Source organism: Cottoperca gobio, chromosome 9 (assembly GCF_900634415.1).
Source record: "Cottoperca gobio chromosome 9, fCotGob3.1, whole genome shotgun sequence".
Classification (NCBI taxonomy): Eukaryota; Metazoa; Chordata; class Actinopteri; order Perciformes; family Bovichtidae; genus Cottoperca; species Cottoperca gobio.
This window is the reverse complement of record NC_041363.1, coordinates 12,703,463-12,717,763: the sequence shown is the minus strand read 5'-3', so window position 1 is coordinate 12,717,763 and position 14,301 is coordinate 12,703,463. Positions and strand designations below refer to the sequence as shown.

Sequence of the window (14,301 nt, the reverse complement as noted above, 5' to 3'; positions counted from 1 at the left end):
AAGCAGAGCTGTGGACAATCACTACTTGAAACTCATTCAACTGCCTTTTTGATCTTACTTGGCACAAACATGCAAACACCTCCCATACTGCACTCCTGGCTCACACATCCGCTCCAAGTAACTGGCAGGGATGAACGGAAGAGAGACAGTTGAGAGAGAAAGCGAGCAGCCATTTGGAAATGTGTCTATCCATCTTCTGTAGTACGGATGGAAAAAACTTTGTTGGTGCCAAGAAATAAAATATAGAGTCACTTTAGAGTCACTTAAGCCAGAGGGTCCATTTTCATGACAACAAACAACTCTGTACAGGTATATAAAGTCATTAGATGGTATGCACTTTGTGACAACGCTGTAATACAGGTCAATTGCAACTATTTAATGAATGGACTGAATACAAGCTTTTCAGGGCAATTTGTGTTCATCAGACAGAAAGGAACATTATCACATACTTCAGTGTCTGCTGGCCACATATATGAGTCACACAATACTGTATGTGTCTGCAAGAAGAGGCTGTAACAATACAGCCTCTTCTTGCCCTTCACTTTGCCTCAAGCTAAGTTGGTCTGTGACAGACACATACAGTCACATTCTCAAAAAAGAGCCACCTAAGCAAACCAATTAGGGTGCCAATGCTAAAATAAAGCAGTGATTATATAATGCTGTTCTGTCATTTGCATTTTTGGCTTTGGTGAAGGTTTTCAGCCTTCTTACTTAAGATGTACTTTGGCAATAGTTGGTAAAACCATAGCCCTGTTCTTACTTATGAAGCAGTCGCCACATGAATGCAGTATGACCCACAGACCTTGTTGTGGTCAAGGTGAGTTAAAGGCTGTGAGGAGATCACAATCAGGTCTCTCTGGTCTCAAAATCAAGAACAAACTCTCAGAAGAAGATGGGCATTGTTAGTATGGTGGTTGTATTCCAGAGAATATGGGGTAGGGAGCCATGTTCTGAAAACAGAAATCTCAGCACCTACATATAATTATCATGTCACTGTATTGACCAAATACTCTATCACCTTCCTGCAGATACAGTACGGTCATGGTTCTGGTTATGGAGCCGTTGAATTGTTCCATATTGCCCCTTTAACTAGCAGCTGTGGATGCATAATCTGATTTTGCTAACAGCTTATTGGATGTCAAACCAGATATGGAGGTGGCCAGTATTGCATTTGTAATCTGACTTCCACATGGACATGTGAGTGCGGAAATATATTTCGAGTTATACATTAAACATTACATTTATATCCGTATTCATACTCCAGCTTGGTGATTAGTGATTCTCGAAGCCACTCATGCGACCTCCCAATGCACATGTTACTGACTGTATCTTTGAACACTAAAACCAGAGTGACAATCTGTTAAATGAGCAGTGACTGCCTCTATATCTCATCTGTAGTTCTCTCTGTGTCTGTATCTGTCTGGGACTAGTCATCTCACAAAACACACCGCGATGTTGAAACAGCTTCAGCACATCCTAAACGAGAGTCATTAGAACACATCACAGACGCTCATAGATTGCTTTGAAGATAAAATGAGAGCACCTGCAATGAGAGAAGTAAAAAGTGCGGTAATAAAAAATGGCAGAGGACCTATCCCTCTTGCATCTCTCAATTATTTTGTGTTTGTAGTAAATCTCTCTCATTATGTCACTTTGAGGAACCAACAGTAGCAGTGAGAGGGATGGAAAGAATTAAGAGGAAGAAAGGAAGATAGCAAGTACAGCTGAATATATTATTTTACACCCCATTATTATCTCTCACATACTCATTCTGAAGCATTCATACCTTCTACAGAAGTATTCCCCTTCCCAGGTGATCTTGTGCCATCCTGTTTTTTTTTTCCTGTAATGTTTTCTCTTCTACAAATGATGCATTGGCAAAGGGCTAATTTGATATATAAACCATTAATTTGGATGATACTTCAAAGAGAATGGCTCAAATCACTGGAACCAAATCCAAATTTCACTCAGTTCAGTGTCCGTAGCTGAACCGCGCTCCATTAAGTTCTCAGTGAGCCAATATGCTTGTAAACACAAAGCAAGTGTTCAGAACTAAGGCAAATTGCCTGTTTTGGCAATGATCCAAAGCTGGCTGGCTTCGCTCCAAAATGACCACAGCTGCAACAAACTCAGAAATTGTGAATCGAGGGAACTGGTGCTGAATCGATTCACTGCCATCAGACAGGAAGGAGGAGAGAATCAGGTTAATTAAAGGGATCTGTCACCACGATGGTGCATTCACTCTCCAGACACAACTCTGGGATCATCCTGCACCACATTTGAAATGATGGAAGAGTGCTTTAGTAGACCTCCTATGCAAAGACGAGTAAACATATAACGCTACATGAAAAACAATAATAAAATAGGACTTAATGTATAACAGAAAGTTAATTACGCTTCATGTTTATAATATGTTGTATTAGGTCATGTCTTACACATCGCAGCTGGCATTCTTGTCTCTCTGTTTTCCGCAGTTTAAGTAAAAGGAAAATGTAGTCAAATGGAAAGTCGACTAATATAACATTATTAGAGTTTAAAGTTGTACTTTGGGGAATACGATGAGGAACGTTGAGGTTTCTGCTGGTATTGTATATTACCCAGAGGATGGTAAAGTAATTGTGCAAATACAGCTAGATACATGTAGATTAATTATTCACTTTAAATAATTCAGTAAGAGAATATAGGCCTAGGTTTTACAAAAACGTATTTCCATCATACAAGCAATGGTGTAAATGATTCATTTACCACAACTTCCTTTGTCTAAGGGAGTTTTAGAAATAAAGAAGCTGCTGTTCAAAGACTTTTGTTTTATCGGCACGGCAAAAAGATTGCATATAAAAAGGAACAGATCATAAGAGTAGAAAAAAAACTCATCAAGTAACTCAAAATAACAATAAAACACAAAGTATGAGTCAAAAGTCAAAAGAAACACTAAGACGAAAGGAAAACGGATGATGATAAAACATAAAACATCAACTTACATGGGATTCCCAAATCACTCTTTTCTTTGGGCTCAGTGGACATCTGAAACAATGAACCTTGGGACGAGAAAAGAAGGGGATGGTGGAATGAATGGAGGAAGGGAGAGGAACACAACAATCAAAATCAAACCAATATGTCAAATAAAATGGGACAAACATGGCAGGACATGGACACAAAGACGCCTTAACATGCTAAAGCTTATTTCTACCTTTGTGGATTTCTGGAACAAGGACAAATTGAGAAAACAAATTGAGAAAACACTAGTGTCTGTAAGAAGGTTACTGCTGTGTCATGCTGAGTGGTCCACTTAGTCAGACAGAAGGTCTATGACACAGATGAACTGCTGATGTACTGATGTATAATTGAAGTGCTGGTGTATAATTGATAAAGGCAAGAACAGCAACATGGAGCGCTTAAAAGCTTCTTGCCAGACCAGCTAGACGTACAAAACACGCTGATCATCACCAAAGGGCAAGAAGAACTGACGAGGTTAAGCGGGGTGATTTAAAAAATACAAACATACAGTGACACGCTTGCACTGTCGACAGCCATGATGTGCTGTTTCCGTTTAGCTGTGCAGGAATTCTAAGGTTACTGTAATTTGGTCAGCCACGTTTAATTCAAGGTGGTTATTGTCATAAATGATCACGTTTCAGCACAGTTTTATCTTATTTCCTATTCTTCTATTAAATGACTAAGCAAATGACTGCATCTAACAAATGTCATGCTGATTAATGTCAGTGTTGATAGTAGGAGCAACATGCCATGACAGAAAGTTGTCATGTTCCAATTATAGCACAATTGTTCAAACAAATTTGAAAATATGATGGCAGGAAAATGAAGCGTAAATGATTTAGTAAAGAGCCAACACAAGCATTGTGAAAGGAAAAGATAGCACAGATGAGGATAAAACATTTAAGAAAAAGAGAAGAAAACAGCTTTAAAGGAGTGTAGGAAACAATGTGACAAAGTGATGGGATTAGAATCCACATTGAGAAGAAACAAAAGTGGGAAGAATAGAGCTTTCAATGGGGAGATGTCTGCACCTGCTGACACGACTGATCACTTTGTATAATACAAAAAGAACACGCTTCAATATTCTATTATAACACTAAGGTTACATAACAGCCAGTATCTTCAGTGATTACTTGTGCTTTCAGGGAGCACACAGCAGATTTATTGTGCTCTGGAGATACTTTTATGTAGCACACACATTCACACAAACGTGCGTACACACACTGACACAATCTCACACACACAGAGTAGGTAGTGAGTGAAATGTCATGCTCTCAAGGATGACACAGTGGAGCTCTGACTGAATCTGTTCCAAGAATCCTGATCGATGTGTCAGAAAAATGTCAACAGGCCAAAATATATAAAACAACACAAACAACTGTTAAAAAAAAAAGAGAAGACAAGTCGCAAGAAGAGACACACACACTCACACACACACACACACACACACACACACACACACACACACACACACACACACACACACACACACACACACACACACACACACACACACAGACTCATACTGATAAACACATAAACACAAAGAGAGAGGAGGCACTCCACGCGGGGCAGAAGTGAGGTCAAATGGATTTCTACCTCTCAGGATTTAACAGGACGACTTTAGAAAAAGGGCAGCGAGACACAGTGGAAGAGATGAATAGAGAGGCGGGAGGTGTTGGTGGAGAGAGAACGAGAAAAAGAGAAAGAGTAAAAGAGGGAAAGTCGAGTGAAGTGCTTTTTGAGCACAAAGTCAATTACAGAGCACTATCTAAACATTAACTCCCCCCACTCTACATTGACATTATCAGTTCATTCACAACCGTGAAACCCTAAAAGCTACTACTCTTAAAACCAGAAACTGTTTTACTTTGTTTTGTGTTAAATTGAGTTTGAAGATCTGGTGTTAAAAATGTGAGCGACATATCAAATATAAACAATGCAGGAACTACATTGTAGTTTATATCTTGAGTTGTGCCAACTACACAACATGAGGAAACATTGTTGTGCTCTACTGACGCGATTCAACATAGAATTGTTCGTGTAACTGGAGGCCGGTAACGAATGATTTCTCATTTTAAAAGATCCATTATTCCCATTCATAAACCAAATAGAAGAAAGGTACAAGAATCACTTCAAACCTTTCAAATATACTCTACCTATAATATGCAGTGCATGCAGAACCCCCCTCTGCCACCCCTTCACACACACACACACACACACACACACACACACAGACACACACACACACACACACACACACACACGCACGCCCACACTTCATGGATTCCTGGAAATGCTACAGGAAACAGTTGAAACATTAGTGCTGACATTAAACCCCGTCTGTGGAGTCATTTTAAAGACAGAAAATCAATCAGGGGAAATGAGCCTAAATCTATACATCTCTAGGTTTTATCCCAGATTCTGTGGCCATACCTCACAGGCCTCAGGGAATCCTGTTGATGGAGCAGACGCAGTATATAATACACTGCGTAAGGAGTGGGCAGGGCTGTGCATATACAGTAACTTCTTGTCAATAATGTGCCTACAGGCAAAGCTTTTTGAATGATGATATACTATTATTCCATTGCTCATGACGTAGATCATCTATTTAATCATCACGACTATCCTCTCCCCTCGGGCTGCACAAGTCCCTCACACAAGCAACGGCCCACTTGGCTGAAGTCTTTGTGCTCACTGATAAAGTATAATTACTATTTTATTTTTTTCTTATTCAACCTTTGTTTGACGCTTTTTGTTGTTGTATCCGTTGTAAAAACATTTAAGAATGCCCAAGCCACACTAGGGCAGCAATATAATTGAGTTAAAGACAGACAGCTCCATATGACATGATCAGAAAAGATGTATGATAGAACGATAAAAGTACAAATATAATCTTGCCCGGGTACAGACCTTTGAATCCTCCCACTCCATGGAGTTGACTGTGTAACGAGCTGATAATTATGTCTGATATCAGGCCATAGCGTGCCTCAGCCAATGGGAGATTACAGACAACCATACTTATATTAAGATTTTTTAAGCAGGACATTAATTGTCACGTCAGGTCTAAAACTTCATTCTTGCCATTGAGGAAAAATCTATATATGGTTGCAATGTTGGGTTAAAAGAAGGACCAATAGGAAACAGTGTGCACTTTCAAGAAGGACTATTTTTCAGTTTTTAACTTTGTTCTCTTCTTCTCCCTCTGACAGGCCTCTCCATATCTCCCCATCACTCTTCACATCAGATGCTTGTCTGCCAATTACTCTGAGTAAAGGGAGTAACAAGAACTATTCATACAAGTCACAAATAAAATTACCTCCACCCTGGAAAAACTTCTGCTTTATTTATGCCATTATGACTCATTTCCCATGCAGTTTTGAAATTTACCACACTTTTCTTTTTAATGGTGCCAGAAATCATTAAATTCTGGGGGGATTTTGGATGATTGATCCATATCATTATCTATCATTACTTTCCTTATAAAACAGGTGTTTTTGACCCCCTTATATATCATCCACAATGTGCACAGAAGAATAAAGTACACGTGCAAAGCAGAGCAAGAGCAAATCACTATAAAAGGAAGAAAGGTGAGCAGGTAGGCTCCTGGAGAAAACCAAAGGGCCTGTGTGTAAACTTGTAGTAGGGATTAATGATTGGTAATCAATTAATAACAAAATATGTAACTGTAATGCATAATTAAAAATGATTCAAAATGTAAACACATGCATTGATAGAAAGGGTTACGGAGAGATACAAATAAAGAATCAATTTAGTTTTATACTAAATAACAGAATTTAAAATTAAAATCAATTTACAGTGCACCACCCAATTTTGGAAAAAGAAAATGTAAAACTTGTCTCAATTATTAAAGTTGCTACTGAGTTCTTGGTTCAGTGACTATAATATTTCAAACACACAAAATACAGAATACATGATGAATAAGTGATGAATATATGATGAATAAATGAGTACACTAAATACAACGATGAACACTTAATTATGACAGGAGCACCGAGTAGACCCGATACAATCAGAATGATATCTTTAATGTTTACCCATTAAATTTAATTTTAATGCACCATTCAGCAGCTGAGATTTAATATTAATTCAAATTTTAGGGGAGATCATACTTTTGATGTAAAGCTTATCAATTAACGCTTATTAATTTCTTAATTAGCAAACTACAATCAACCCATTAACACATGGAAAATGTGTTGGTTCACCCGACGGTTCCAACGAGGGAGTGGCTGCACGCTCTCTTCTGGCGCCCTCGGACATGGTCTGGATGAAAACTCATCTCCTATTGGCTGCAGGGTGTTCATTAAGTCCTGATAATGGACACCTAGTACGTAGTTTCAGTGAAACTGTCTGTTCACCGTTCTATATTAATGCGCTGGCTACATCAGCCTGTATTTTAAATGAGTAACCATAGCGACAGGGACGCAATCAAAGCCTACATTTTCAATTGCAATACGTTACCACATCTAATTACAACACTGAGTGTATTACTTGCATGCCTCATCCTCTGTACACCACAGGATGGCCACGATAACACACACGCTGCAAGAGGTACACTGCCCCTCTGAACTTACTGATACTAATCTGATACTTTGTATCACATCAGCGATCCTCTCACATCCCATTCGCTTTTCAACTCGCTACTTCAGGCTGCGTTTGTGAAAAACCTTGATATTAATTTGGGGACAATGACATGGCTGGATAGCGAGCTATTATTGTTGCTATGTATTTATACATTTACTGTTTGTCAATCGTACGCAATGTTATTGACTTTGAATCTTGCTAGCATAACGTTAGCTCATAGCCGAGTCAAAGGCTTCTATGAGCTGAGCGGACTAGAAATATCTCCCATTGCCAAGTCGTATCTAAGGCTGGTCCTATTTACTGACAATGTTTCCATTGCATAAGAACCTTATGGGACGATGATGATTGTTCCAGGTGTTAGACGAAAAACCTCAGGTGTTACCAGGGAAACAGATTTCTGGCTTGTGTATTATTGTCCATTATCAGGAATGAATGATAATTGCTGGATTTACGGCAGGTCCAGAATTCAACTGGATCTTCCGGCATATGTGGCCAATCGGAAGAGCGGCAACAGGACCAAGGCAACAAGCGGGACGAGAGCAAGAGAGCCACTTCCTGGTGTTATAGTCTTCTGTCCAGGTGTCCAATATCACTGGCCGAAACGCTAACCCCTAGGAGTATCTGGGTTGATACACCTGCTGTCTTAATTGGTTTAGCTGGACACTAAATACATTTGCTAATCGGGTTGTCTGTAACTGGAGTGATGGTCAGAAATCTTTGTCTCTTTGTCTAACATCTTCAGGAACAACATCTCAAAGGAAATTTAAGATACTTTAGATATCAGTGAACATTACTAACATTGTGTCCATTGATAACATTACAACAGCACGTGTAAGGGTTAATTTCATTTATACTATATTGAGTTACACCTCACTCTCTCCTGTCCTTTAGCTAAAAATATTACCATGCATCACCATCCCAGTGGCCTGTCTAATCCGGGGTCAATTCACTTTCAAGTCAATTGCCATCTTAAGCAGACACTGCAAGGCATTTGTTCGAATTGGCATACTCATCTTTTATGGTTAGGTATGATTTATGACACAACTTCAAAACATTTAGCAGAGGTATGTCAATTATTCTGCTCTGGAAGATTCACTGTTGTCAACTCACTTTGCATGCAGAGTCCGTCGGTACAGTTCTGAGACAGGAGTATAAGCCCATCGCAGTCCTTTCCTCCATTTTTAGGTGCTGGGTTGTTGCACTCCCTCCTCCTCCACTGGGTACACTCTGTCCCACAGGCTGACCACTTACTCCACTCTGTCCACACACCATCCACTAGAGGAAACATGTGGAAAAGAGCCAAGAGAATGAAAAACGTTTAAAAAAAAAGAGAGAAAAGGAGATATAAAAGAGTATAATGTCTTCAATTGTGTCGCTACCCCCCAAGATGGAGCGGTGGAAAAGTAATAAAAACAATTGAGGTGGAATGCAGCAGCAGCTGAGTTCAGAACAGAACAGGACAACACTTGGGGTCACAATGTAACAAAGCACAAACAAGAACAGGAAACAGTATATATACACAATGATGTGGATACAGCAGAGTTTACAAGAACAAAATGGCACAAACTAAAGAAATCGGGATAAAACTGGACAAGAGTAGACTTACCGGTGCACAGTGTGGTACAGGGCAGTTTTTGAATGGCCTGTCCATCACATGGCAGTCCTCCGTTGAGAGGGGCGGGGTTAGTGCAGCTGCGGGTTCGTTTCTGGAAGCCCCGTCCACAACGGCTGTTACACACTGACCACTCCGTCCATGTCGACCAACCACCGTTCACTGTGGCGACAGAGATCAGTAACTTAATCACAATACATACATGTATTAATCAGTCATTTAACAAACATTGTATTCCTCTTTTTAGTGAGAGCATTGGAACTTCTTCATTTATTGTCTGATTTTACCGTTTGTTAAAACAACCAATTACAAGACGTTGGCTCTAAACTGACAGGCTAAATACAAACATTTCTGATGACCCCACACATGTCCACTATGACTAATTTAAGCTAACACCATCAGGAACATGTTTAGATTTCCTGTATGCGTACAAATAGATTTTTTCTTTTTTTTCCAGAGGCCATTAAACTTACAGGCACAGTACAAGAAATAAGTATAGATGATAAACGCAATTGCAGTTTTTCACATAACGGTCCTTTGTGGTGTTGGATAATGTTGGCCAGCTGTGGCTTGGCTTCTGCCTTTAACCATTGTGCATTTCAACTTTTTATAACGTCGTCATATTTTTAGGTTGTTTTCTATGTTATTGATGTTATGTTCTAAGTTCTTGTGTGTATTTGTGTTAACGAAGCTTGCCTTAAAGAATATGAATCAAGTATTTCAAATGGAATCGAACAAAACACTGTAGTAAACATACTAACACGAAAGCCTCAAGTTTTGTGATGTATAAAAATAGGTCTGCGATGATGAAGCACTTAAATGGGCACATAGTGCATTACGATCCTATTGTATCGCTGAGGCATCATCCTCAATGGACAAATCTGTGATTTTAATTTGTTGTTTGATTAAATTGAACTATTTGTCTCAATGGACTCAGTAAGTGCTTTACAGATGCCAGGAGGCTGGGCTGTTGAAGTTTAGTGAGAACAGCTGGATTTTCCTGCACACCGAAACCACACACACACACACACACACACACACACACACACGCGCACACACACGCACACGTACATGTACAACTGTAGCACAATGTTTTCCTTCCTAAATAACTACTGGTATGGTTGTTTTCATGGCTGTTCGTCTTTCTCTTGCTTTGTCTCTAGGTGTATAGTTTTTCACTTTCTCTGTCTTCTCTGTCTTTCTAGCATCTACAAGATGTCCCTACATCGTGTCACATTTAGACTCGACTGTTGCTTCATTATTTTGTATAACTGTTGTTTTTATTGTGAGAAGAAATGTGGCAGCAAGGTGCAGACAAAGATAAGGGCAGATGAGAGGAGAAAAGAGAGAGAAACCAGGTATAAAGTTAAAATTAGTCACAAGGACACCCAGAGAGAGAGTTGACATCCGGAAAAGTGTGTTAAAATTCCTCTGCTGCATCTCGACAGCTCTGTCTCGGTGTATGGTGCACACTCCTTTCCCTCAATTAGAAATGAATCATCAGAGAGTAACTGGTAATATCAGGAATAGTCACTTTTTTCGTCTACTTTTTCAAAAAAAAAATTCTCCTTCACTTTACCTGCCACTCTGGTCTCCTCTGTCTCTCCTTTCTCCTCACCTGTCTCCCATACCTCTCTAGCTACTCCATTCCCCCCCCCCCATGTTCCTCTGTTTTCTGCTACTATTTCACCTTGTCAACAGTGTCAGTCGGGCCCTTGTGGAGCCGAGGAGATTGAACCACAGATTGAACAATCTATTTCTGTAAGGATACATCAGTGTCAAACCACTCCATCTCTCGCTGTCCGTATCGAACACGCACACATGCACAGTTATTTTTGATTGAAACTCTCGTCCTAGTGAATAGGATACACTGGTATATTTGAGAGAAACACTGTGCGTGTGTGGTATGCGTGAGAGTGTTCTGCTATACAGTGTTTTCCTCAAAATGTTTCCTATCCTCTCATATCAGCCTGGCATTTGGTAAAATGAAAAAAAAAAGAGAAAGCGAGACAAGGCATACAAGGCATTTCCCTTCTCTCAACCAGCTTATTCTTCTCAGTCTTCATCATCGCCTGTAAACCAAACTTACACCATTCAGAACTGAGCTATTCAAAGTTTTTGTTGTTGTTTTTCACAGCTGTTATCATGCCATATGCTGCACAATTCATTTGGTGGTGGGACTCTTGGCTGAAAGTGCAGACATTTGGAAAGCCCAAGTGTCCTAATTTAAAACTGAAGGCGTGATTGGTGGTTTTTAATTGGATGAGGTCAAGGGTGGTGTGGGAATATAAGGCTAATTACAAAAAGGAGTGTGTTGGCATGGCAGTAGAGCTAATTTCATGTGGCAGATGGGGGCCGGCTTGGCTGATCAGACACATTGTTGGATAGCTGCAGCTAGCATTAAAATAGGTGAAATACTCATTAGAAACCGAAAATAGAACAAATACACATTTTAATGACACGTATAAAGAACCACAAGGTTGCAAACTTACCGTATACAATAACTGTCGCTGTAGTGCTTCGTCTTTTGGCCACTATGTTCTTAGCCACACATGTGTAGTTGGCTGTGTCGGACAGACGTGCCTGTTTGATGATCAGGTTGTGGTCGATGGTGATGTAAAAGTTTCTGTCCTCTGCTGGGTCAATTATCTCTTCGTTCTTCAACCACTCCACCTGGAAGAGACAGAGAAAGGAGAACATGAGGCAAATATAAAGGTGTCTCTACAACTCTGACACACAAAGAGAAAAGATCAGAAACACGTAGCTAACGAGAGATATAATAGTAAATTGTGTTATTTGTAATGAGTTTATGTTTTATCGGATTTTATGGTGTCTCTGCCATGAAGTCAAACCAGATTAAATTATTCATTCATTGCAACTACATCAGATCTTGAGGGAAATTATAAAAGTATGTCATAATCTTGTTTTCACAACTGATCCAACCTGAAAAAAAAACTAAAACAATCAAGTTTGAGTGTTTTGGTATTATCTTGTTTTTCAAACCTTTTTCAGGTGACAAATAAAGAAGCTATGAAGGATTATAATAGGAGGCTTTTATAATCTTGTTTTTCAATTGTTCCACCCAGAAAAGCTTTGAGGAGATGTCACCATTGAACATTTGAGTAAATAAACAAAACTGTGAAGGAGAGGAGGCCTTTTGGTGAATACCAAGAATACCTTGTTATCTGTCGTCATCCTGTAAGTGAGAGAGAAACCTATCGGCAAAATGATTCACATACATGATATGTTTTAGAATAAAATATTAAATACACATACTTTTTTGGGGGTAGGATGTAAAAATACTAATAATAGAAATAATGATTTATTAAATGATTGCCTACAGGATGATGTTTACGCATCGAGTCACACTAATCATACAGTTGTAATAGCAAAGACTCATCTCATGGGCCCATCACATTATGTGTAGCAGTGTAGAAAAGGAGGAAAATGTCCCAACCATATGCTTTTGCAAGGGCAGGACAGCGGGAAACTATCCTATTTACGAGCCTAATCACATTTCCTGAGTGCTGTATTTACTGGTCCAAAGCCTCATAAACTCAGCCTGTCCGAGCTTTATGGCAAGCACATAAATGTCCGAGCCACGTTGTTTGATTCACGTTGTTTAATTTCCTCCTCCCTTCACATTAGGAAATGGAAATTTCAGATGTAGAAAAGAGGAAATTCAGTGTTATTCTTCAGCTTACTGCCTGCTCAGGCTGTCTTTCTTCTCTCAGTTATTCTACCTGCTTCTCTCTCTGATCTTTAAAGATTCGGCAGTCCTCTTTGGCCATGGGGCTCACTGTAGCCTTGAATTCTCAATCTTAAGTGAGATGTTGTGTGACCTTTCAGTTTCTATTATAAAGAAAAGGCTATACTAGAGAAAAGAAAAGAAAAGACAAACAAACAACAACAAACATATATATATATATATGTACACAGCGCAAATGGCAAGGGGTTTATGCTTGTAATGTACAAGTGCATAAAAGTGTAGGTGCACTCTCGCAAACGAAAGCAAATACAATGCGTGTAATACAGGATTGTATTAATTCATGCTCAGAATAGTTGAATAAGTGCACTTAAATACGGTATATTTGTTGCTCTTTTGTACTACATAATCATATAAATGTGACGTAGACAAACAAAGTAAAGATGAATACAGCTTAGCACACCTACTCAAGTTATATTTATCTTCAGCAAAACACTGTTAGGTTAAGTTAAAATTCATGTCCTCATAAAATTCTTAAATTCAGTTGTAGACCTGTACCAGTATACTTTAATCAATAGCATATATTGTGGCAGTGCATATTGAATATTCTTTGTGATGGTATTTTACTGGTTTGTGATATATCACTTATCTTGGCTTTTGGCAGATTTCCTTAGGATGTTGTCCTCACTACATGTGATTTGTATGCAGGACAGGCAGCTAAACACCTTTACCTTTTAATAATGTAGTTGCCAACAGGTTGACAAAAAAAAGCGGAAAAATAAAGCATTTCAACTAATAATAGTTTTAACACAACTATACAGAACAGAGATAAAGATCTGATGAGATGATTTTGGAATTATAGGAACGTTGCTTCTAAAATGTGAATGATTAAGTTGAGCCCAACCTCTTAACAACAACATAACATTTGCTTCCTTTAAAAGGTTTGACTTTGTTTCAGAAACAAATATGGCTGGCAGTTACTTAACTGAATTGTTCATGTGTACAGTCATCAGGAAGTGTCTCACCCCTGACCTGAATTTACCTCTCGATGATCAAAGCACCGTTATTAAATATCTGTATGCTGGCGTTGAACCAAAAATCCAGGGGACATGGAATATTGGAGGTTGAAAGATAAAATAAATTAAACTGGATAAAAAATGAAAATCATCCCAGGTGAAATCCCACTTCAAACTACTTTATGAGCCCAGAGGGACTGCGAATGTATCCTGACTGTATTCAACTATTATAATGCAAGCCGGTTAAATCAGTAAGTGTAAATGGATTATATCATAAACTCTGTCTCCTCCTTATTAACCTTACATAGCCAGTATCAGTTGGGAAAAGCCACAACTTTACCACATATCACATTTCCTAAAATTCT

The 14,301-nt window shown here is 39.0% G+C and overlaps 1 protein-coding gene across 2 annotated transcripts in view; it reads right to left on the bottom strand.

The window, feature by feature from the left end:
* Positions 1-14,301, bottom strand: part of unc5ca (unc-5 netrin receptor Ca) — a 177,456-nt gene that overhangs the window by 28,588 nt on the left and 134,567 nt on the right. The window contains exons 5-8 of one of the 2 annotated variants that reach the window (XM_029439626.1): positions 11,707-11,887; positions 9,209-9,376; positions 8,713-8,877; positions 2,982-3,038 (exon numbers count right to left, since the gene is read on the bottom strand). In XM_029439626.1, the coding sequence (XP_029295486.1) occupies positions 2,982-3,038; positions 8,713-8,877; positions 9,209-9,376; positions 11,707-11,887 (571 nt within the window). The remainder of the gene's footprint in view (positions 1-2,981; positions 3,039-8,712; positions 8,878-9,208; positions 9,377-11,706; positions 11,888-14,301) is intronic. The other variant, XM_029439627.1, reaches the window with a different exon arrangement.